General features: G+C 42.3%; 1 protein-coding gene across 17 annotated transcripts in view; it reads left to right on the top strand.

Annotated features, from left to right (window-relative positions):
- The window catches only part of LOC147033910 (RING finger protein 17-like), a 238704-nt gene extending 221072 nt beyond the window's left edge, over window positions 1-17632 (top strand). For all 17 annotated transcript variants that reach the window (XM_085872863.1, XM_085872876.1, XM_085872821.1 and 14 more), the window contains 5 exons: window positions 3854-3972; window positions 7680-7794; window positions 8052-8158; window positions 8327-8459; window positions 16691-17632. In XM_085872863.1, coding sequence (XP_085728989.1) covers window positions 3854-3972; window positions 7680-7794; window positions 8052-8158; window positions 8327-8459; window positions 16691-16711 — 495 coding nt within the window. In that variant the 3' untranslated portion in view covers window positions 16712-17632. The remainder of the gene's footprint in view (window positions 1-3853; window positions 3973-7679; window positions 7795-8051; window positions 8159-8326; window positions 8460-16690) is intronic.
- The last annotated feature ends 5571 nt before the right edge of the window (window positions 17633-23203 follow it).

Below are 23203 nucleotides of genomic sequence, written 5' to 3' on the forward strand. Positions count from 1 at the left end.
CAATAAGTAGATAGAGGATTTTCCAGTCAGTGAAATCATTGTTGAAGATTAGAAATAATGTGGTGCCTCAAACACTACCTTGTGGTGCTACAGCCTTGACAGGGCGAAGAGGTGAAAGGGTCCATTGAGTGCTTTACGTTGTCTACGAGAGTGGAGGAAGTCGGTAATCCAAGAGTGGGGTTGGCCTTGGATTCCAAAGGCAGACAGTTTGGAGAGCAAGGCAGGATGCCAGACTATCAATAGCTCGAGATATGTCCAGAGAAACGGCCCTGATCTTATGTCTGATATTGAGGGCCTCCACCATTGTTGGGAAAGTAGAAATATCATGTTCAAGGTAGTGACCAGGTCTGAATCTGAATTTATGATCTGAGATGAGGCTGTTGGAGAAAAGGAATGATTTTGTATGTGCAAGCCAAATTTTGGTTGTTATGTGAAAACAGTGTGGTTGGAGAAAAAGAGCTTGCAAATTGGCAACAACGTTGATCTGCAAATGATCATAGATTGGTATAGAAATGGCTTTAATGTGTGTCTACCATTCACTCCAATCCAAGTTTTCATCAACCAAATTGGATGATCCAGCCCTCAATGTGGGATGTTGGGCCATTTCTTATCCATTCTTTGACTAGGATCAAGAGACTGTGGGCAGATTTGGCAACCCCAGACACCTCCCTGGAGTGTGGCATTCATGCTCGAGTAAAAGTGAGAGATTTTCGCTTCACCCATCATATTCACTGGATTTGTCTGGGTGATATCCACTTATTCCCCAAAATTATCCGTGATGTAAATGAGAAGACATTTTGCATCTGCTGGAGAGGTTAAGCTGCACTGCCTCCACTCTGTTCAGGACACTTCAATATGAAAGCTTTTGTGCTGTGATCAGAAACTTTGTAACTCCAAGAGGACGGCATATCTTGAAGATACCACGATCGCCAGTCGCCCCAGAACTTCCCGTAGGATTCCCACCCAGTCGTGTTACCATACGCAAAAGCCTGAGTGCGAGCGGGTACCGTGCTGGCTGTTACACAACAGACCTTAGTCAGTCGACTGAGCGCAACCAACAATGGATAACAAATTTGTGATGGCCAAACAAAGCAGTCTTATGCTGCCTTCAGAACAGACAGAACAAGTAAGGACACCGTTTTTTGAGGAAGTGGATTTTTGGTGACTGTAATCAAAATGCAAGTACTGTATTTACAAGGATAGAAAGCAATGAAATGACATATATGTTCAACAATTGATGACAGCATGTATATTTTCCCAAATTATCCCCTACGCGACAGACCCACCTTCGGAACCTTACCAGTGACAACACGCTACAGTAGAGTAGGCTAGCATCATGCATCCGATGTGGAAGGGAGAGACGAGTGATTGGCAAAGAAGATGAGATAAGGATAGAAAGAAATAGATGGGAATAGGATGGGCTCCTGTACACCTCGCACTTGATACTGGCTCCCATGTCCTGAGTGAAACGAACCTTCCACGCTCTACTACCCTCCTGCTCCTCATACAGCCTCGACTCCAGCATTTCCCCATGGAACAGTGATATCACTCACGGCATGTATACAATGTGTCTCTTGGTAGGACCCCAGGGTGCTAGAGATGAGGCAGAGGTTCCAGCAATGTAGCCAACAGATGTGGGCATGTGAAGGCAAAGGTATGGAAGTTGAAAAAATAAGGAAGAGAACGATAAGGACAGAAACAGAAGATGCAGGAAAGAATGGGATGTTGAAGGAATGACAGAGAGGACGACGAAAGGAGATGAGGACAAGAGGACCCTCACGTTCGTGCGAAGAATAATCGGGCCCCCATCAGTGTCCGGAAAGCCTCTCAAGCTTTGAACCTCCAAGTCTCCGATCCTCCCTGTATCTCTACCCCCTTTCTCCGAAAAGGCTCTCCACACCACCTTTTATAGAGCCTCAAACCTCCCTTCACTCAATCCTCACCCCCCCCGCCCCCAACCCCTCATCTCTGGTACAGGGCCTTCGGGCCTGGGTCTTGGTGCAATATACTTTCGCAAGTGTTCAAGAAACCTGATCAAAGCGGTTTGTGACAGCCTCAGGTTTTGGTGCAATATTTTCTCGCAATTGTTTATGAAGCGGTTTTGGGGGCTGCAAGGAAAATGTGTTCTTGTGTGAGGATGTGGTATAAATGGCTTGTTGAAAATAATGCAGAAGAAGAAAAATGACATGGGATTTCTCACTGCAAAATCGCAACACCGCTATCAACACGGACTTTTGACAGTTAAACTACAACTATGAAATAACTGCTTTAACTACGTGAGGATCTCTTTGGGACTCTTCAAAACCACAACACAATGTCGTGTATAATGTGTATAATCAAGATTCATGTGCATGTACAATCACAACTGTGTATGTGTGTAGAAAGACCATCCGTGTGTAAGCGTCGTCCGTCGCCACCGCTCGTCATCTCCACTCGTGAATTTTTTAAGATTGAACGGAGCCTTCCCTGGTCCTATGGCATCCATATTCACCCCAGCAAGGAACCATGACTCGACAAAGCCGTTTCCTTACCTGTGCTCCGTTTCCCCCGCTGTCCCCGAAGTGGCGACGATGCAGATTTGCACGACCTCCCGTGTGGCCTCCGGGGTACGCCCAATCTCTTGCTTCTTGGTCTCATCTTTCCTTGATGGGATAGTTGGCAAAACCCAACAAAGCAAGGCCAGGGTGCCAGGCGTCATTCCAAACGCATGTCTATCACCGCAACTCTGGGTGCCTTTTGCGTGACCCTCGGCTTCATCAAAGCTTCCCTCCTCTGCTCGGTTCTCACTCCCATCGAAGTCGTTGTATTCCGTGAGGTCCTGGATTCCACGGAACTCAGTCCTGCCCGAGCAGCATTTGGCAAAAAGGGAGCCAACAAAGCTTAGGCCTTCGTTCTCAGCATGACGTTGGCAAAACCCAACAAGCCACAAGGTTAGGCTGCGTCCCAAACGCATGTCGATCAACGCCACTCTGTGCACCACATGTGTGTCCCTCGTCCTTACCAAAGCTGCTGTCCTCGGCTCGGTTCTCACTCCCATTGAAGTCGTCGTATTTGGTGCGGTCCTCGATCCCACAAAACTCCGCCACTCTCGTACTCAATGTGTTAGAGGGAGTCGCCAAAGCTCGGGCCTTCACTCCTGGCAGATTGGGGTCAAGTCCCACCAAGCTGCAGGACCAAGCTGTCACAAACTCATTTCGAATGGCATAACACTGGGCATCTTGTACACAGTCCTAGTTCTCATCGAAGCTGCCGTTTTCGGCTTTGTCCTCGCTGAGTTTGAAACAGTCGTATTTGACAGCCCTCGGTCTCCTCTGTCGCAGGTGAGAGGGAGGTGGCAAAGCATACCGCTGGCTCCCACTGCAGCTATCTTGTCCCAGGAGAAAAAAACCGGCTGTGCCGATGTCCACCTAAGTTTGCACGTGTTGGTAGTACACAGGGTCTGGCCATGGGCTCATCAAAAATCCCCCCCGGCTCTACGAGTTAAGGGTGGGGGGGAGGTGGGGACGATTTAGCATATTCACCTGTATACGTACCACAGTGTAAGTGGATTACTGACCTTGCTGCAGACCGGGGGGATTATTTGCCATGTCACAAAATATTTGCCCCACCTCCCCCACTATCCCTCTTACCCCCCCCCCCTCCTACCTTGTTGGTCCTGATGTTTCCAGATGAGTGGTTGTTTCTGGTCATGTAAGTGGGTAGAAGCTAAAGTTTAATTAGGTACATCTTTTTATTTTTGTGTGTGAATTGCCATTTGTCTCCAATGTGGAACCTCTGCTTTTTGCAAGGGGTGTGAATACTTTTACCTTTACACGATATGTCTACATTCCTTGTTGTACTGTTTTGTATGTAGGTGCTTCTGCTGGACTGGGGTGGAACTGAAAGAATGAACCAGTCCCAACTGCGGCCTCTTCCAGAACATTACCATGCTATCTTGCCAATCGCACTGCACTGCTTCATCACTGACCTGCAGTATTCTTCTTTTTACATATATAAATATATATTTTTTCCACATTCTTTGCTTTATTTTGTGGAGTGCGAATTGAATTTGTAGTGAAGTGCCACCATATCATTGGAAATTCCATGTCTTTGTATGCTTAGATCTGCCAAGAATACTTGATGGGGGGAACCCCCACGATATTCCGAAACAGCGTGGATGATGGCCATATACTTTTTCTCTTGCAAATATGTTGTTACTATGAAGATGCAATGAATAATTCAGCATGCTGGTTGCATCACTCCTGATGCATTGCTGTGCCATTTCTTTTGTGACCCAGTAGGTTTGGGCAGGAATTTGTTATTTGGTTAGCATATGGTGGCCTACTCTTTTCAAAAGGTGTGATCATATCTTTAAAGCCCACCAATGGATGCTGGCATCTTGGACAGCCAAATTAATGTCCCCTCTGAAGTACCATGAACCCCCGACATTCGCGGATTCGACATTCACAGGCCGTGTATTTGCTGTTCATAAATTGTGACATGCTTCTACATTCGTGGCCCTGTGTTTCACGTGTTCACGTTTTTTGCAGGTACAAAACCAATCTCTCACCAGCCACGCGCACAACACATTTCTAAAACCATCTTCCACCAGACATGCATAAACCATCTCCCAAAAGCCACGCGCATAAAACTTCTAAAAGCATCTCTCACCAACCACGCATAAAGCAGCTGTACGTGTGCATAAACCATTCCCAGCAAACAATGGTCACACCACCCACCCCTCCTCAATTTAGCCACAACCCCTGCACGATTACTTATGTGCAGCATGTCCTGGGTCTCATTCTTTCTTGTCATCCTGCTGTGATTCCTCATGCTCGTGGACTTTTTGCGCATATTTTTATCATGGGTCCTGAATGTGTGAGTGGTGTTGGAGATGTCTGCTCCAAAGAGGCAGAAAGAAAGTCGTGAGATTCAGCCAGAAAGTGGAGCTGCTTGACTGACTATCAAGAGGTGAGAGTGCAGCCTCTGTGGGCAGGCACTATAGCGTGAATGACGACTGCGCTACATAAAGAAAAACGAGAAGGCGATTCGCAAAAGTGGTGCGGCGAGCACAGTACCCAGCACCAAAGTGATTACCCAAGTCAGGGATGTTCACATCGAACCAATGGAGAAGGCATTAAATGTGTGGATAGAGGACAATGCGCAGTAAAACTTATCTTTAAGCAGATCTCTGATTAGTGAAAAGGCAAAGGACATGTACGATCATCTGGCTAGTGCGGGTGGTGCTGCAAACACAAGTGATGTGGGTAGGAGTGGCCCTTGTCCATTCCAAGTTAACAGGGGATGATTTGACCATTTCAAGAAGCGGTATGTTCTCAGCGAACCACAAGGCAGCTGAAACTTTCCCTGCTCATCTCTTGCAGCTCATTGAGGAGAAAGGGGTATGCACTGGAGCAGGTCTTCAATACAGACAAGACCGATTCTGGACAAAAATACCCACGGGAACTTTCATCTTGAAGCAAGAGAGGACAGACGGCATTGGGGTTCAAGACTGCTAAGGACCGGATATCCCTTCTCCTCTGCACCATTGCCAAAGAGGACTGCTTGATTAAGCCGATGATGCTGTATCGTTCCCGAAACCTGCATGTTCTCAAAGAGCAAAAACAAGCAAACTTTGCCTGTATTGTGCAGAGCCAACAGAAAGGTGTGGGTAACAGCTGCCATCTTTTTGGATTGGTTTCCCCAACTATTTTGTCGCTCAAGTGGAGAGATACCTGGCAATAAAAAAAACCTCTCCTTCAAGGTCCTGCTGGTGGACAATGCTCATGGCCACCCCAAAGTGCTGAAGGTGGCTCATTCCAATGTCGCGGTAATTTTTCTGCCACCCAACACCACCTCCCTGATTCAACCACTCGACCAAATGGTAATTTCAACGTTTAAAACAATCTACACCTGCCACGCCTTCCGTCGCATCTTGGATGGAATCTGATCCCGAACTTACTGTCGGGAAATGTTAGAAGGACTTTAACATGGTGCACTGCATCAGCTCTTTCAGACTGTCTGGACGAAATCAAAGCCTCCACCATCAACGCTTGCTGACATAAGCTATCGTCACAGGCAGTCAACGATGTCAGAGGCTTTCTCCGACACTATGGAAGATAGGTGGAAAATTGTCGCGTTGGCACAGGAGATCGGAGGGAAAGGCTTTGACAATATGCAGCCTGACTGATTTGAGGACCTCATCACCTTGCATGGCAAGGAGCTGCTGAGGAGGAGTTGGAGGCCATCATCAAGGTTTCCGAGGAAGAAGAGTGGGACAGTGAATTGGAGGAAGAGGTGGCGAGGCCCAACCCCAACCTTGAAGGCCTTGAGTGAGGTGCTGCAGGATATGAGGGCAGTGGCTGACAGGTTTCAAGATGCCGACCCAATGATTGAACCTCAGGTTCAAGAGGGGTTTGGATGATGTTTTACTGCCCTACAGAACTGCACAGAAACCTGTAGCACTCAGCGAAACGGTTCTCGATCACCCATTTTTTTTTGCCCCAGCCCCTCAACACCATCAGCACCCTCACATACATCCCTTTTGGTGCGTGACTCATCAGGACCCTCACCTGGTGTTCACTTCAGAGTTCATTGAATTCTAACTCATCATCATCATTATTATCCTATAGTAAATGGAAACAGTCATTATCTTGCTGTTGTCATTTCATTTGTAAGCATTTTTAATGAAACTCTAATGATGTGCATTCGTGTTCGTAAAACTTATAAATTGTCCCTTATGAATCACAAACCACTGGGAACCTATCCCCCTTTTTGCCATTGCACCAATGCCTTGACATTCGTGGCATTTTTCAGGAACGTATGCCCCGGAAATGTCGATGTCTTGCTGTACAGCATACAAATGGAAATCTGTGCCTGTGAAGCAACAGAATGATGAACTATCATCTTGGGGAAGAAACCCAGACTTATAGATATAATAAATTGACTATAAATTCTAAATATTAGGTTTATTAACTTGAGGTTGACAAAGGTACAGTGTGCGAACTGCCCTGGGAAGTAAAATAAAGCTTGTAGTCAGGCATTTGCCAGAGAAAGAGGAGATCCCTAACATTTATATCCCTTACGTTATATTCTAAATTACGATTATAAGATTATATCCGGAATTATATCCCTAAATCAGGAGGGGAACCTCTGAATGGGAATCCCTCTTTTGTTCCGATGTCGGGTTAAACCCGAAACGTCAGCTTCACTTGGTTTCCAACAGTAGGTATTGGTTAGCACACCTTTATTAACCTTCATATGATACATTTATTATTCTATTTGCCCACTTGTGCAGACCGTCACTCGCCTTGACAAGTCTATTATTCCTCTATGCAGTTCAAAGACTAGTACAGTATACAACCACTGAGCTTATTGGCCAATGATATGTCAAACACTGAGTAAGCTAAACACTATTCAATCAAATGCAAGTCTTATGATGCTAGGCCAAATGCACGAATGATATTCAGTTGAACCGATTCTTATCTAATTTGACTAAATACGACTGCGTGATTGAAGGTATTGTTTCTTATTTAGTGTTTACCTTTACGTGACCACAAGGTCTTATTATTGTTATTATTTATTTATTTTTGCTCTTGATCATTCATCCAAATCCATTATGTCCCCTTTGGAAACCTTTTTATATTAAAGATGATCAGATATAATAATTGTCTGTTTTTGAAATGTAACTTGTTTCACAGGCCAGCAGGTCATGAGAGTCGTTGGGCTGCCGGCGCATGCGAGTTCATGGTGGATACCCTATTTGGAAGGTTCTGTTACATCACCCAATATAAGGATTCCAATCAGGACAGTCAGGTGAATCACTTGTCCCTCTTCCAGGAATGCTTTCCTTCCACATGCCACAAGTTGGCTCTCCTATAGGGCCACTTACATGGGATTTGAACTGTAAAGTCACGAGATATTACTCGGACTGAGCAGCAGTATTTGGTATGAATGGTGTCTTAGAATATGAACATTTTGTCAATGCAAGATTATTATGTTACCTATCAGAATCATTTGGAGAAAATGTAAGCTTTAGCTCTTTGCAGATGCTTTGTGCTGTCCCCCTTCAGAGTTTGGGTTTTATCCCCGTGGAAGTTTTTTTGGAGTCTGAAAGGAAAGACAACGTCAATTTCCGTGATTTACTTCTTCAGCAAGGTCTTGCCTTTTCTCGAAGGGAGTGAGTTACATTGCGAGGAATACAAATCTGCCATAAGCTTTTGTATACTCTGCTCTCAGGAAAGGAAATATGTTTTTGCTTCCTCATATATTTGATTTCTTTCCCTCTATTTTGCAAAATGTTCTTTTGTGGGTTTTTGTTTGTCTGTTTTGCATGTAAAATGAAAAGCAAAGCTCGATGGGATAAAATGCAGGCATTGTGTGAGCAAGCTCGGTCCAAGTCCCAGAAGACCAGTGGCAGAGCAGACGAAGCTTGCAATAAGTTGGAATCTCGTGAACTGGACCTATCTGGATCTCAAACGGTAAGTTTAAGCCAGGTTGAGAATCCACTGAATTTCAAATACTGGTGCTATCTAAATCCAGCATGTCTGCAAAATTTGGTTGGAATTAGGCCAGCCTTGTTTTATTATTATTATTATTATTATTATTATTATTATTATTATTATCATTATTATTATTATTATTTATTTTTATTATTCGCTTTTGATAAATTTGAGAAGGTTTCTTTTCAACAATTAAAAGATATCTAGATAAAGATAGAATAAAAGAAATTACATCTGGGGCAAGGTAACAAGTGGCAAGAGAGATTAAAGCGAGGGGAGGGAGCGAAGTGCTTGCTTGAAGGTGAAGAAGGATGGCAGGGAGTTGGTTGAGATGGCAAGAGAGGACATTTTGGCTGTGCAACGAGATGGGGACCCAAACCCCGACATAGAGCTGGTCCAAAAGCAGCAAACAGTGTGGCGAAAGGAGAGAACGAGGGTGTTCCCATGAAAGAGAGGCAAGACCGATTTAGAGACGAGGACCAGGTGACTTGGGCACAGATGAAGGGGGAAAAAAAAAGAGTGGCAAAGGCAGATGATGATGGCCAGGAAGATGAGGGAGGGCAGCAAAATGAAGAGCATTGTAGGTTGGAAGAAGAGTTGGCCAACAAAATAGACAAAACTCGTAAAACTAAGAGAGACCAAAACTCTATCGCATAGAAAACAACAAAGGGACAAAAATCCTCGTGGGGCGAAACAACCATTTAATTCGGAAAATTATTCCAAAATTATCCACCTAGAAAGAAATCGATATTGTGTGTTTAGCAACAGCACTATTCATTCACGAAAAAGTAACTGGCAAACAACACCAGAAGAGGAAAAAACAGGCCCTACAAATAGTAGCCAAATCCCATCACGGAAACAGAGACGAGAGACTCAGAGAGCAACTGAGGAAGGAAGTAGGTCAGATACAACAGTTCAGGAAAGGAAACAAAAACCCAAAACTAAAAAACAGAATCTAAAGAATAAAAAACAAATACAAAATTGAAGACAAAGACCTCAAGTGCTTGGGTACTGAAAACAAACTCGAAATAGAAATGATAGCAAAGAAGAGAAAAAAAAAACTGAGTAAGCAAACAACAGGAAAAACCAAAACCACATGTTTTTTGAGTAACCCAAAGAGATTCTACCATGAATTCGGGAAACAAATGCAGAATGTGCCAACTCCTGAAAATGAAAAGCAAGAAAAATTCTGAAAAGGAATGTTTGAAGATCGAAAGGGACATAACAAGGAAGCAGAATGGATCCCAGATTTGGAAAAGAAGAAGCAACATCACGAAGACATTCCCACAGTGATTATTGATGAAGATGAAATTAAAAAACGACTTCAAAAAAATGCCAAATTTAAAAATACCCAGGCCCAGATGGAATTCCAAATTTCTGGCTAAAGCAACTTTTAATGCTCTCCACTTTCACTATGCCAGGCCATTCAATGAACTGATCCAAGAGGAAAAAACAGTTGAGTGACTCATTGAAGGAAACATTTCTCATCCCAAAATCTGAACAAACCGAACTTCCTCACAAATACCGGCCAATAACATGCCTAACAACATCCAAACTTCAAACAGGAATCGTTACAGAAATGATGTACCATCATCACCTAACACAGCAAGGAGGCTTGGAGGCAGCGCAAAATGGATGTAAAGGAGGTTGTTATAGAACAATTCACCACCGACTATTGCACAATGCTGTACTTGAAAATTGCAAAATGCAAAGAAACAAGAAACAAGATACATGTATTTTTAGAATACAGTAAGTCCACCGCCTGGATAGACTACAAAGAAAGCTTTTGACAGTGTCCCACATTCATGGATGATAAAATGCATGCAAACATACAAAATCAACTCCCAAATAATCAAGCTGATTGAGAAAGCAATGGAGGATTGATGTTTATATGACAGCACTCAGAAGGAATTATCGAAATGCCAGATGTGAAGATATAGCATGGGATATTCCAGGGAGAGTCTTTCTTTACCTCTTGTTTTATCTGACTCTGGACACACTGAGTAACCTCATCAAACTCGGACATGGCAACACCATAACAACCAATGGAAAAACTTCCAAAGAAATAGGAAAGGTGACACACCTCCACCTACTTACTATACATAGATGATTTAAATTGATTTGCATCGAATGAGGAAAAATTGACAGAACAGCTAAAATTAGTAAAACAGCTCTCTGAGGACATTCAATTGGAATTTGGACTAGATAAGTGTGCCAAGTGCACATTTGTACAAGGTAAACCAATGAAAACAGACAACATAAAAATTGACGTTGAAACAACAACACAGCAGTGAAAAAAACGAAGCATCATACAAATACCGTTTAGTGGAAGAGGGCCACAAACAAATGCACAAAACAATCGCCAAAGAATACTGATGTATAACGAAGCTGATCCTGAAAATGTACACTTCTCCCCAAGAAACAAAATCAAGGCCATAAACCAACTCGCAATACCAGTGTTCCATTACAGCTGTGAAATAATAAACTGGCCCAAATCAGAAAACAATAAGTTGGACATCAAAACAAGAAAACCTACCATCCACAAAATGGTCTACAAAAACCAGTGCATCCTGAGAATATGTGAGTCAGAGACAGAGACCTGATGGAGCTCAACCAGATGCACAGAGCAAGGAGTGTTGGACTAGCTGAGTATGTGACATGTTCAACAGACTATTGGATTCAATTTGTGAACAAACATGAACGCAACAAACCTGAAAAAGTATCCCTAACTCACCTTGCAAGGAATTTACAAAAACAGGTGTGAATAGATAAATAGAAGACACAACACAGGAAAATGAAGCAACAACAAATACAGCTCCAACAATTGCAAAAAAGACTAGTGAAATATTTTTAATTAATATCGAGAAATTTACACCCAAAACTGGGAGAATGACAAAAGAGCAGGAAAATACAAAAAAGAATTGGACTGAGTTTGGATCAACAAAGAAGGCTCATTGGAATGGCTGAGGAGAGGTCAGCTCAACTGGGACAGAGAATGAATAATATTAAATGTCCAAGATCAAGGACACTACTCCAATGTATTTAAAAAAGATGGCAGGACTGAGCCAAACGGACAAGTGTAGTTTCTTCAATTCAGAAACAAAAAGTACGAGTCACCTGCTTTCGGGTTGCAAAAAACTATCGGAACAATTTTACACACAATGGCACAAAATTGTATGCAAAGCGATTCATTGGCATAACTGCAAAAAATTCAACATACCACTTCCATACTCGAACCAAGGGCAATCATTGAAAATAAGGATGTCATGTTCACGTACGACCTGATGATCCCATCGAGTGTAAACATAAGACAAATAAAGCCTTGCAACAAGACGGCATACTCACGAACAAAAAGGAAAAGACAGCATTGCTGTTTGAGATATCAGTCCCCAGTGGTTTTGGCTTAAATAATGCAGAAATCAAGAAAATGACGAAACTCCAGGACCTCAAAGATGAGATCAAGAGATCTTGGAAGCTGAAGTGTCAATTAGAGCAACAGGAATAATGAAGAAGAACCACACTGAGATTTTGAAAACCATCCCTGGGAATATCACCACAAATTAACTCCAAATGGAGGAAGTCCAGGGTTTGTTGACTCTCCTGAAAAGAGCCCTTGGAACAAAACTCCGAGAACAACAAAGCTGAACAGTTTGCTTCGGTGAGGGATCACATTTTATGGACCAGAGGTGGATACTTTGAGTCCTGGGAGGAATTATTTCCATCTCTGCAAAAGTACAAATGGAGATAGCTGAAAACACACACATACGCACACGCCCCTTCCCGGAACTCCAACCCTTCTCCCATCACTCTCCCCCCTGCACTCCTCCTACCACCACAACTCCCTCCCACCCTACCCCTTCCCCTCCCTCTGGACTCCTACAAATGCCATTATTTTGCACCATGTAGCAAAATGAAAGTAGTAAATTAGTCAATGATGTCATACAGTGACATGCTTCAGAAAATTACTTTGCACTATGTATTTTTTTTAAAGATTTGACACATTAGGTGACATTCTGTGCCTATAGAAAGTCTACACCCCCTTTCAAAACTTTCACCTTTTGTTGCCTTATCGCCTGTAATTAAATTACATTAAATCAGACTTTTTTCCACCTTTTTTACACATCGTAACCCACAACTTGGAAGTGAAAAAAAATTCTACAAATTTCAGAGAATTCATTAAAAATACAAAACTAGAATATCTTGGTTGGATAAGTGTCCAACTCCCTGAGTTAATACTTGGTTGAAGCACTTTTGACAGCAATTACAGCTGTGAGTGTTGGGATAGGTCTCTACCAACATTGCAATACTTTCCCATTCTTCTGTACAAAACTGTTCAAGCTCAGTCAAGTTGCATGGGGAGTGTTGATGAACAGCAATCTTCAAGTCATGCGACAGATTTTGGATTGGATTTAGCTCAGGGCTCTGACTGGGCCACTCAAGGACATTTATCTTTTTGTTCCTTGGCCACTCCTGTGTAGCTTTAGCTGTGTGCTTCGGGTTGTCAGGCTGAAAGATGAACTTCCGTCGCAATTTCAGCTTTCCTGCAGAGGGCAGTAGGTTTTCCTCTCGGATTTTTCTGTATTTTGCTCCATCCATTTTCCCTTCTATCCTGACAAATGCTCCAGTCCCAGCTGATGAGAAACATTCCCATAACATGATGCTGCCACCACCATGCTTCATAGTATGGTGGTGTTAGTGTGATGTGCTGTGTTGAGTGAGCCAAACATAACGTTTATCCAACCAAGATATTCTAGTTTTGTATTTTTAATTAACTAGTACGTGCGTGCCTGTACGTGCGTGCCCGTACGTGCAAACCAAAAAAAAACAACTTTCAAACAACCACACAGGCCGTTCCTTCGCTCTTGTAAACGACGACTGGATTGGGGCATTGTGTTTATCTATAAATGCGTATAAGAAATCGAGAAATTATTAGAATACAGAAAGTCATCACTATCTGGAAGTAGTGCGTGCCCGTACGGAATGTTCACATGCATTCCATTAATTATCGCTTGCATTGAGGTAACAACTGCTGTGATACTTACACACACAGTTAATTAAAATCCAAATTAAAATAAAGTTTACCTCCCTCAACGACCACACAGGACGTTCCTTCACTCTCGCGTGGCCGTACGGAAAAAAAAAACTTTCAACGACGTAAAAGTAAATGACGACTGGATCGGGGCATTGTGTTTATCTATAAATGCGCATAAGAAATCGAGAAATTATTAGAATACAGTCAGTCATCACGATCCGGAAGTCCGTACGCTGTAACCCGTAATGGGGAACGCGGTTGAGGATCTCTTCCCTATCGGCCACGCCTACGCAGCAATGTGTCTTGTCATTGGTTGGTAAATAAATGGCCATAACTTGGGAAGCACGTGTTCAATTAATATCAAACCTTGAAAAGGCACATATTCAGGTCCCCAGAAATATACCTGGCAATTTTCAATTATATCGGACCAGTGGTTGCACACACACACACACACACACACACACACACACACACACACACACACACACACACACACACACACACACACACACACACACACACACACACACACACACTGCTGGAATTATAGATCGATTCTCTGAAATTTGTGGGTTACGATGTTTAAGTGAAGGTGGAAAAAGTCTCATTTAATGCATTTTCATTCCAGGCTGTAAGGTAACAAAAGGTGAAAATTTTGAAAGGGGTTGTAGACTTTCTCTCGGCACTGTACCTCACAGAGGCAATCATGGCAGTGTTATCAGCTGGAACAGAACTGAAATGGGGGTAAAAATGGCAGAATAAAAGATTTCATTTGAAGTCAATTATGTTATACACAGACACATTTTATGAAATAATTTTGTACATTTTTGTCCTTGAATTACCACTGTGTGGGACTGAACGCGAATACACACACGCACACACGCACACACACGCACGCACACACACACACACATACGCATACGCGCACGCACACACACACACACACACACACACACACACACACACACACACACACACACACACACACACACACTCGCACTCAAACAAATGCACACAAAAAAAGATATAAATATATATATATATATATATATATATATATATATATATATATATATAAATAATAACAAAATTATGTGTGTATTTTAGTTATATTTATATATATATATATACTAGCTGAAGTACTGGGTAATACCCAAGAAATTTGCCCTATTTTCCTCGCTAGTTAGACTGAGGCATTAGTTGTATGGAGAAAATTAGGAAGGCTTCTTTTATTCCTCAGATTTTGGAAGGAAGGCTTTACGCTGCCATAATCCTCAGAGAGGTCATAGTTGAAGGCAGCCTTGAGCCCCTTAATGTTTCTAGCAGCAGTGGAAACTGTCCTCGATGTCCTGCCAAAACCCGGACCTAGAAAGCTGGAACATGAGTTTTGTGCTTCTCTTGCCCGTCGGTGTGACGCTCTATTTGCAGTTGGGCGACGCTCTCTCTCTGCAGCCGACTGCTTGCCTGGCTCGTTCATGAGCAGATATATCAGCAGTAAGACCTCTCTCTCTCTCTCTCTCTCTCTCTCTCTCTCTCTCTCTCTCTCTCTCTCTCTCTCTCTCTCTCTCTCTCTCTCTCTCTCTCTCTGCAGCTTACTCCGCTTGCCTGGCTCTTTCATGAGCAGATCTATCGGCAGTTAGCTATTGCCGTGTGCGTGCAGTTCAATAATTCAAATAACAGGAGGCGAATGTGTATGTTTAAAAAGTCAACGAATTCGAACATTTTGTATTTCAAAAAAACCCCAGCGTTTTTAACCATGAAGCCTTTTTTATGATTAATACGCCGGCGCACTATTCAAAAGACTTTTTTTTTAATGAAAAAATTTTTTTTTTTCATTTTTATGGAAAGCCACTTCACGCATCCTGGAGCTGAATGTTAGGTCTATATGTGTGTAAAGTTTCATCAAGATCGGTTCACTGGTCTAGGAGCATATTGGTTACAAACAAACAAACAGACAGACAGACAGACAGACAGACAAACAGACAGAAGGACTGCCATATATATATATATATATATATATATATATATATATATATATATATATATATATATATATATATATATATATATATATATATATATATAGTGACCCCTCACGGGAGCAGCCGAAAGAAGAAGATATATATTTATATATATAATCTGAAAAACACACCCACCCACACACTCATACAAACATTCACAAACACACACACACATATTACTGAATATGTTTATTGCTGTTTCAAGTCAATTGGATGAAAATTGATGATTTTTCAGATAAAAAAATTGATTTTGGAAGTTTGACCTTGAGTTTACCGTTTGACCTCAAAAGTAGTTCGTTTCCCAATTCCGTGACGCAATATGCAAATATTGTTCAAATTTTAAGTCAATGGGATGAAAAATGACGATTTAAGAAATTTGACCTCAAGATGATCGTTGACCTCAAAATCAGTGGGCTTCTCAGTTGCGACAACTTGGTAAAGTTTAATGATGATCGGTTTGGAATTGTGACCTGTAGGCGATGACAGATAAACAGACAGAATAACAAAATCTACTGACCAATATACTTTAAAAAAATCTTTGATTTTGCAAGGAACAAACAGACAGAACACACCCAACCAACCAATATACAGTAGTTGAAAAATTTTCGATTTTCACAAGTAACAGACAGAGGTGAGAACATACCCTCCTTCCACCTTCGGTGGCAGAGGCAATTGGTCCATGAGAGGTCATATTGGTTCCAAGGCAAGGTATTTTTGAGGAGGCTGAACAAAATGGCAGCTTAAGAACCCAGCGATGTCACAGAGTGTTGACCATGATGGCGTGCCGCCATTTTGGTGAGGCTTGTTTTGGTGTTTTGTGATGAGCACCCCCTAAAGTATCCTCAAAAGGGGTGTTTAAATTTATCCAAACACACAGTTTTATGTCATGCACTTCCTTGGAGTTTTCTTTGTATGCATGCGATGTTTCAGGCTGCGAGGTTTCATGGTTTTGAAGTTATCGAGGACACTGACACACACACACACACACACACACACACACACACACACACACACACACACACACACACACACACACACACACACACACACACACACACGTTTATTCGTATAGCTTATGCATACTTTGCATTACTATAGTCATTGGGTTGTTGTGTTCACTTCTCAACATTTCAAGCCGAACTGTTTCTTCCCTCCAGTGTGCCCAAGACTGTGAATGAGTTACCAAGCACATCGCTATGGTACTTGATTCCACAGATTTCGTCTTTTTTTTCTTTTCTTTTCTTTTCTTTGCAAGATATGAGTACGAATTGGTGGTTTTGTTATTTCCTTCTTTTTTAAATTTAATTTTTTTTTTCTTGTGACCATAACATCAGATTTTCCCCTGTGGTTATTGCATTTCAATGATGAAAACTTTTCACGGCAACATAAACATGTTTTTTGTTTTTTTGGATAGTGAGTGAGTAGATAGTGGGGGAGTGGTTGGGTCTGATTGTTGGGTTGTATTGGGGGGGGGGGGGGTATAAGAACCCAGGTCAGATTGAAATCATTGAATATCTGGTTTTTGAAGAATGCCAGAGTTACAGAAATACAAGTGAAAATACGGTGATCGAAATGTACCAAGTGGATGTGTGAAATGCTTACCGAATGAGTCTAAAGTACATGATAAGCTTCTCAATCGTGTGGCGGTGAGATCCACTTCTTCTGTTTGCCATGTTTATTCAGCCAATCTGAAAAAGGTAAACTTTCAACAACCTTTTTTTTTTTTCTTAAGAATTCACAGGTTTCATTGGTACCTTTGGATCACCCTGTATAAATGTTTGCCTGAAGACTGCTGATCGTTTGTTTTTTGTTTTTTTTGTGGCACATATTTTTGTCTCTCTCTAAGGCACATTGGCAAACTTAAGAAACCATTAATATTTTCGAATTAAATTTACGAATGACCATTTGACTACAATAATAGGAAGGCATTGTGAGCAGTGCTAATTGGTTCAAATCTTTAGAACAAATTTCTAACAGATAAAGTTGTCCTGGAATACAATTATCCTCCCCCCTCAAAATCTCATGACTCATTTTTGATTGGAATTGAGATTGTATGTGAAAGTGCTTATCGTTATTAAATTTTGTTTGAAATCCTTTAAAGATGGACTGGACTGCTGTCTCAGCTGTTCTCTTTGTCACATCCTTATGGAACTGTGGCAAATAGATGTTGGTTTTAAAAACTGGCGAAGAGTTGTGGAACAGTGATTATTTTCTTTCACTCAACTACCTGTGGTACATCATTGGGCGTCGTCCAACTACTGAACATTGATTTGCAATGAAGTTTCAAAAACTCATAATTCTGAGAGACTAAAACCGTAAGTGATGCAAATGCATATGACGTTTTTCAACTGTCGTTTTGATGTCGACAGGAGGCACTGCATCTTGAAGCATGCGATCCTTCAGATGGGAAACCAAAGGAAATTTGCTGTTTCTTATATTTTTCAATAATCTAGCCTGATGTCCCTCTCTTCCTTATTCCCATTATTCATGGAGTCACTGCAACACCTACCCCATTAAGACAACCACTTCGTTCTCAGAACCAGAAAACTATTCGTCATGGTCCATTTTGAGTGCACCTCCACAAATGTGATCCACTGAATCACCTGAACTCTGCAGGAATATCAACATCAGTAAAACCCGACGAAGACTGGGCAATCACTTCTGTGAATACCTGCTCGATGTACAAACCAACAGCACAGACACCTTCAAGCTGGTTGCTCAACACTTCAACATTCCCATACATTCGGTCAGTTGCATGGCACTCTCCGGTGTTTTTTCTCCATTTTGGCACCACAGGCAGTGTAAGCACAAAGACGCGTCTTATCTACAGGATCGGCATGTTGGCTCCCATTGTTCATGGACTGCACTGTTGCTGCCTCAACCCAAACATGAGAGCTGGAGAGGATCGCCTTTGGCAGCTTCAAGATCGCCTTTGTGTGGTGACTTCAAGAAGAAGCAGAAGATCTTCATCATTCTCCCCACCGAATGAAATCCTTATCCTCCGCACTGAAATCCTTCTACTATGGAAGAACTGCAGATGGTGGACTTGAGAGAAGGCACAAAGTCTTGCTTCTGGAAATTATATCTTTATTTTCCTTTTCTTTTTGAGATTCAGGTATCTCCAGCCACCTGGAGACATTGAACTCTATCCTGGTCCACCCTCTGCATCTGCCCTACATGCAACATGAGAACCACCAACTGTCACTACTCAATTCTCTGCACTAGATGTAACAGTCTCAAATGTATAAATCTACCATCATACAAAGATTATGGCTCACAATGGACCTATCTATGGCTATCCGATACAACACCTCCCTGCAGTCACCCAGTTTACCCCACAAACACTCAGCAATAAATTTCACCCAGACATTTTACAGCTCAGCAGAAATGCAATTAACAAAAATACACCCGTGCGGGAGTGACGGTCATCTCTGCGAGAAACTAGACTAATTGCATAAAACATTTTATGTAGATTGCGCATTAAGCACATCTATTCGACTGTTCGATATTCGAGCATTACATATTTTCAGTTTTGACTGTCAAAGATACGTGTTTCCACGTAATAACAAATGAAATCGATATTAATGTCAGGTACGGTTACGTCTCATTGATACACGAGATAAAATCTGTTTGGGCTTTCGCACTGAATTTTCGGTGACAAATAAGTTATGCTGCAACATATTCTAGGCATGGAGCAACTCATATTCTGAGGTACGGCAATTGCTTGTGTAGGGAACAGTTATGTACGCATGATAAAATCAGGTGGTGTTCGGCATTGGGGACTAGATATGGTCGACTGATCAAGCATCAGAAAGTTCAATCCACAGACGAAGTAGAGATCAGATTGGAATTTATTCACTGAAAAGATCATAAACTGATAAACTAACACGACAATGCAATTCGGCTATGAGTGGGGGTACCTAAAAAGCTATGCTATGGGCAGGCAGCGGGCGGGTAGGCAGGCAGATTATATAATAGGAGTCACAAACCGAGAGTTAACGAATACCAAGCACGAGAACGACCTTTACAAGCATGAGTTCCTGTTACTAGGGTGTCGTGTTCTCGGGTCAGGAGGGATTTTTGGCCAGCTTTGAAGTCACATGACGTGAAAGCGAATATCGAAAATCCGGCCCGACCAAATCTAGATATTGTCCCATAGATTAATATGCCACAATCAAATTCAAGATCGCTTGAGAAATGTAGGAGGAGATAGATTTTGAAAATCGTCATTTTCGCATTTTTTGCCAACTTTGAAGTCACGTGACACGAAAACGAAAGCAAATATCGAAAATCTGGCCCGACCAAATTTAGATATTGTCCCATAGATTCATATGCCGCAATCAAATTCAACATAACTTAAGAAATGTAGGAGGAGATAGATTTTGAAAATCATTTTGCAACTACATGAAGCAGTTTTCGCAAAATTCAAAGTCATGTGACGTGTACGTATTCGAAGATATCGGTATTCTTTCGAATGGACATGAAAGACAAGGTCAGCTGCTATGCAATGACACCATTCACGAACTTTTACCATGCCCAGTAGAGAATATATTGCCTGAAGGTAGGGCAGTTTTTGCAAAATTTGAAGTCACGTGACGCGAAAACGAAAGTGAAATTCGAAAATCCGGCCCGACCAAATTTAGATATTATCCCATACATTCATATGCCACAATCAAATTCAAGATAACTTGAGAAATGTAGGAGGAGATAGATTTTGAAAATTGGCATTTTCGCATTTTTTGCCAACTTTGAAGTCACGTGACACGAAAACGAAAGCGAATATCGAAAATCCGGCCCGACTAAATTTAGATATTCTCCCATAGATTCATATGCTACAATCAAATTCAAGATCGCTTGAGAAATGGCGGAGGAGATAGAATTTGAAAATCGTCATTTTCGCAACTTCAAAGGCCTTGCGACCTTGACCTTGACCTTCAGTGACCTTGAACGTCATACCATCGTGTACGTCTCATCGACCTCTATCAGGATCACTAATGACCAGATCTCCCGCTTCAACTTCATTGTGAACGGACGGACGGACGGATCGAAGGACATCGACACCCATATTATTAGGTCATGCTCGAGAGATGACCTAAAAAGCAGAACACCAAAATTTCATCAATAAACACAAAATTGACACAGCACTCATTCTACCACCTCCTTCTCTCGTCTTGCACCCTCTGCTCTTTCTGTTCTTTGTCTGCCCCCACCCCCTCTAGGTCCCTGCAGAGTGCATGCAGTCCACCAACAACCCCCTTCTGGTGAAAGTCCTAAAATCCAAGATCACTGCTCACCTCCACTCATTCGTTCCTTTTTTTTCCCCACTTATGGAACCAACTTCCACATTCTCTTCAGCCTCAGTCTTCCCTCCAGATCAACAAGATGGCTATTCACCACCTTCTCAGATTATCCCCAATCCAAAACCATGATCTCTTCTACCCTCCTTAACCACTCCATCCCAAGCCCTCCTCCTTCCAAATTTCTAATTTGTGCTTCCTGAATTTCCTTCTATATCCATCTTGTCCACCCCATGCATCCTCACCAACCCCACTCCTCCCCACACATTGTTTTATCCAAGTCTCCCTCTATTTTGTCCTTCAACTCAGCTGGTACTCTTGTCTCTCTCAGCCTGATCCTTTCAGTATTCTAGCTCTTCCCTGACAAGATACCAAAAATAAAAACAAGACCAAGCTCAATGTTTCCATATTCTCCCACATCTCGACACAACACTTTCATCTGCAAGGATCGACCTAGCAATAGAGGTGGAGGAGGGCTCCTTACCCTCATCCACAAAACCTTCCCCTCATTTTCCAACTACAGACACCCTCCAGTTGCTTCCTAACGGCAATACTGTACCACCGAAACATCCCGATAAAAATTGGGAGAATTCAGAAATATCAGCAATATTCACCAAACTCGTGCCCGTCAAGGAACCAACCACAACTTACCAACCTACAAAATATCACTGACTTAATCTCAATGCAATATCTCTGGGATCAATGCAATATCAATGACAACTGTATTTTCCACTGTTTAAACTGCACTTTATTATCAGCAAAAAAACGGAGACACCAGGAGTTTTGGTGCGTGGCATAGATAGAGCCTGATGGCTCTGAAAACACCTGGTCTCACATCAAAAAATGAGTTATTTACAATAGCTTGAGTCCAGTAACGGAGCACCTACCTCAAATAAACTTGCGTGCAAACTTACCTGCATCCGACAACAAGCTGGGGGCGGTCACATGACCCTCAAGAAGGGGTGCTTTGTGCTTCGTGAGGACCACCATTGCAGCGAAATGTGACAATCAACACTACTGGTCACGAGAAGGACCGATTCGCCATCATGCTAGCCTTCACCGCAGACGGTGGCAAGCTGCCCCCCGTATGTCATGTTCAAGAGGAAGACACTGCCCAAAGACAAGTTTCCAGCTGGTGTCATTGTTTGTGCGCAGTAGAAGGGGTTGATAGGGATTGGTCCAGGACTTGGGTGTGCACGGTCTGGAGTAGTATGCTGGATGGCGGTCTCTCCCGACGAAGGAGCATGCTATTCCTGGATGTCACAAGACCGATGAGACCAAAGCGCTGCTCTGTCGGACCAACACCGATCTCGTCGTCATCCCAGGCCGGATGACATCGCTCCTGCAGCCCCTCGTGTCCACCAACAAGCCATTCAAGGACCGGCTACATCGTTGCTGGTCTGACTGGATAATGAATGGGGAGAAGACCGACACCAAGAGCGGGGGGACGGAGAAATGTCGACCTTCCGATGATCTGTGGCTGATTGTCAAGGTGTGGGAGGAGATACTGTCGGACATCATCAAGCGAGCATTTGTGAAATGCTGTATCTCTAACAACATGGACGGTAGAGAGGATGACATCATTTGGGAGGAAGAGGTTACAAATGATGGTGACGACGGGGACTTGCTCTACCCTGATTTGGCCAACAAGTTACGTGCCGTCTTCGACGAGGAATGCATTGATGAAGATTTCCTTGGGTTTAACTGAAAAGCTTCATCAAAGACAAACGATTCTTTTCAGGGCCACAAATCCACAAGAAATATGTGTGATGCTGATTATGAATCCCTTTTCTTTCTTTTTCTAGAAACCCCAAAAAATCCTCTTTATAATAATAAAAAATACGAAAGAAAAATAAAAACTTCTTGGTATCCTTTTCTCTCTCTTCAACTTCTTGAAAATGATAATAAGACTTAGATTAAAGTAAGCGGTCATGGAAGTAAGCATGTTGATACCCCGATCACTTTGGTCCATACAAAGCTAATGTACAAACATATTTAGATGTAGATGAGAAAATAAAATGACTAACATATTCATGTTTTTTGAAGGTGAAAAACATGGGTGCGGTTAATAAAGCGCAAGTTTTTTTTTTTCGGAGGGTGAAAACGGGTGCGGTTAATACACGGCTGCGGTTTATACACTGGGAAATACGGTAAGTTTAAATCAATCTCAAACCCACCATTCCCAGAAACAGATTAATCTCCAAAAGGCTGAACAAATTGAAATTTGACAATGATGCTCCACCACCTCTCACCTTTCACTAACAGCAAGGCACTTGGCCATAAACGGTAGCGACCCTCTTGTTTACCCCGTATACCCCACCCCATCCCTCTCCCTTCCACAGATCTAATGTGTCTGTTCCCCACTGTTTTGTG

Source organism: Eptatretus burgeri, chromosome 1 (assembly GCF_056783735.1).
Source record: "Eptatretus burgeri isolate ZD-2024b chromosome 1, Ebu_testis_v1, whole genome shotgun sequence".
NCBI lineage: Eukaryota > Metazoa > Chordata > Myxini > Myxiniformes > Myxinidae > Eptatretus > Eptatretus burgeri.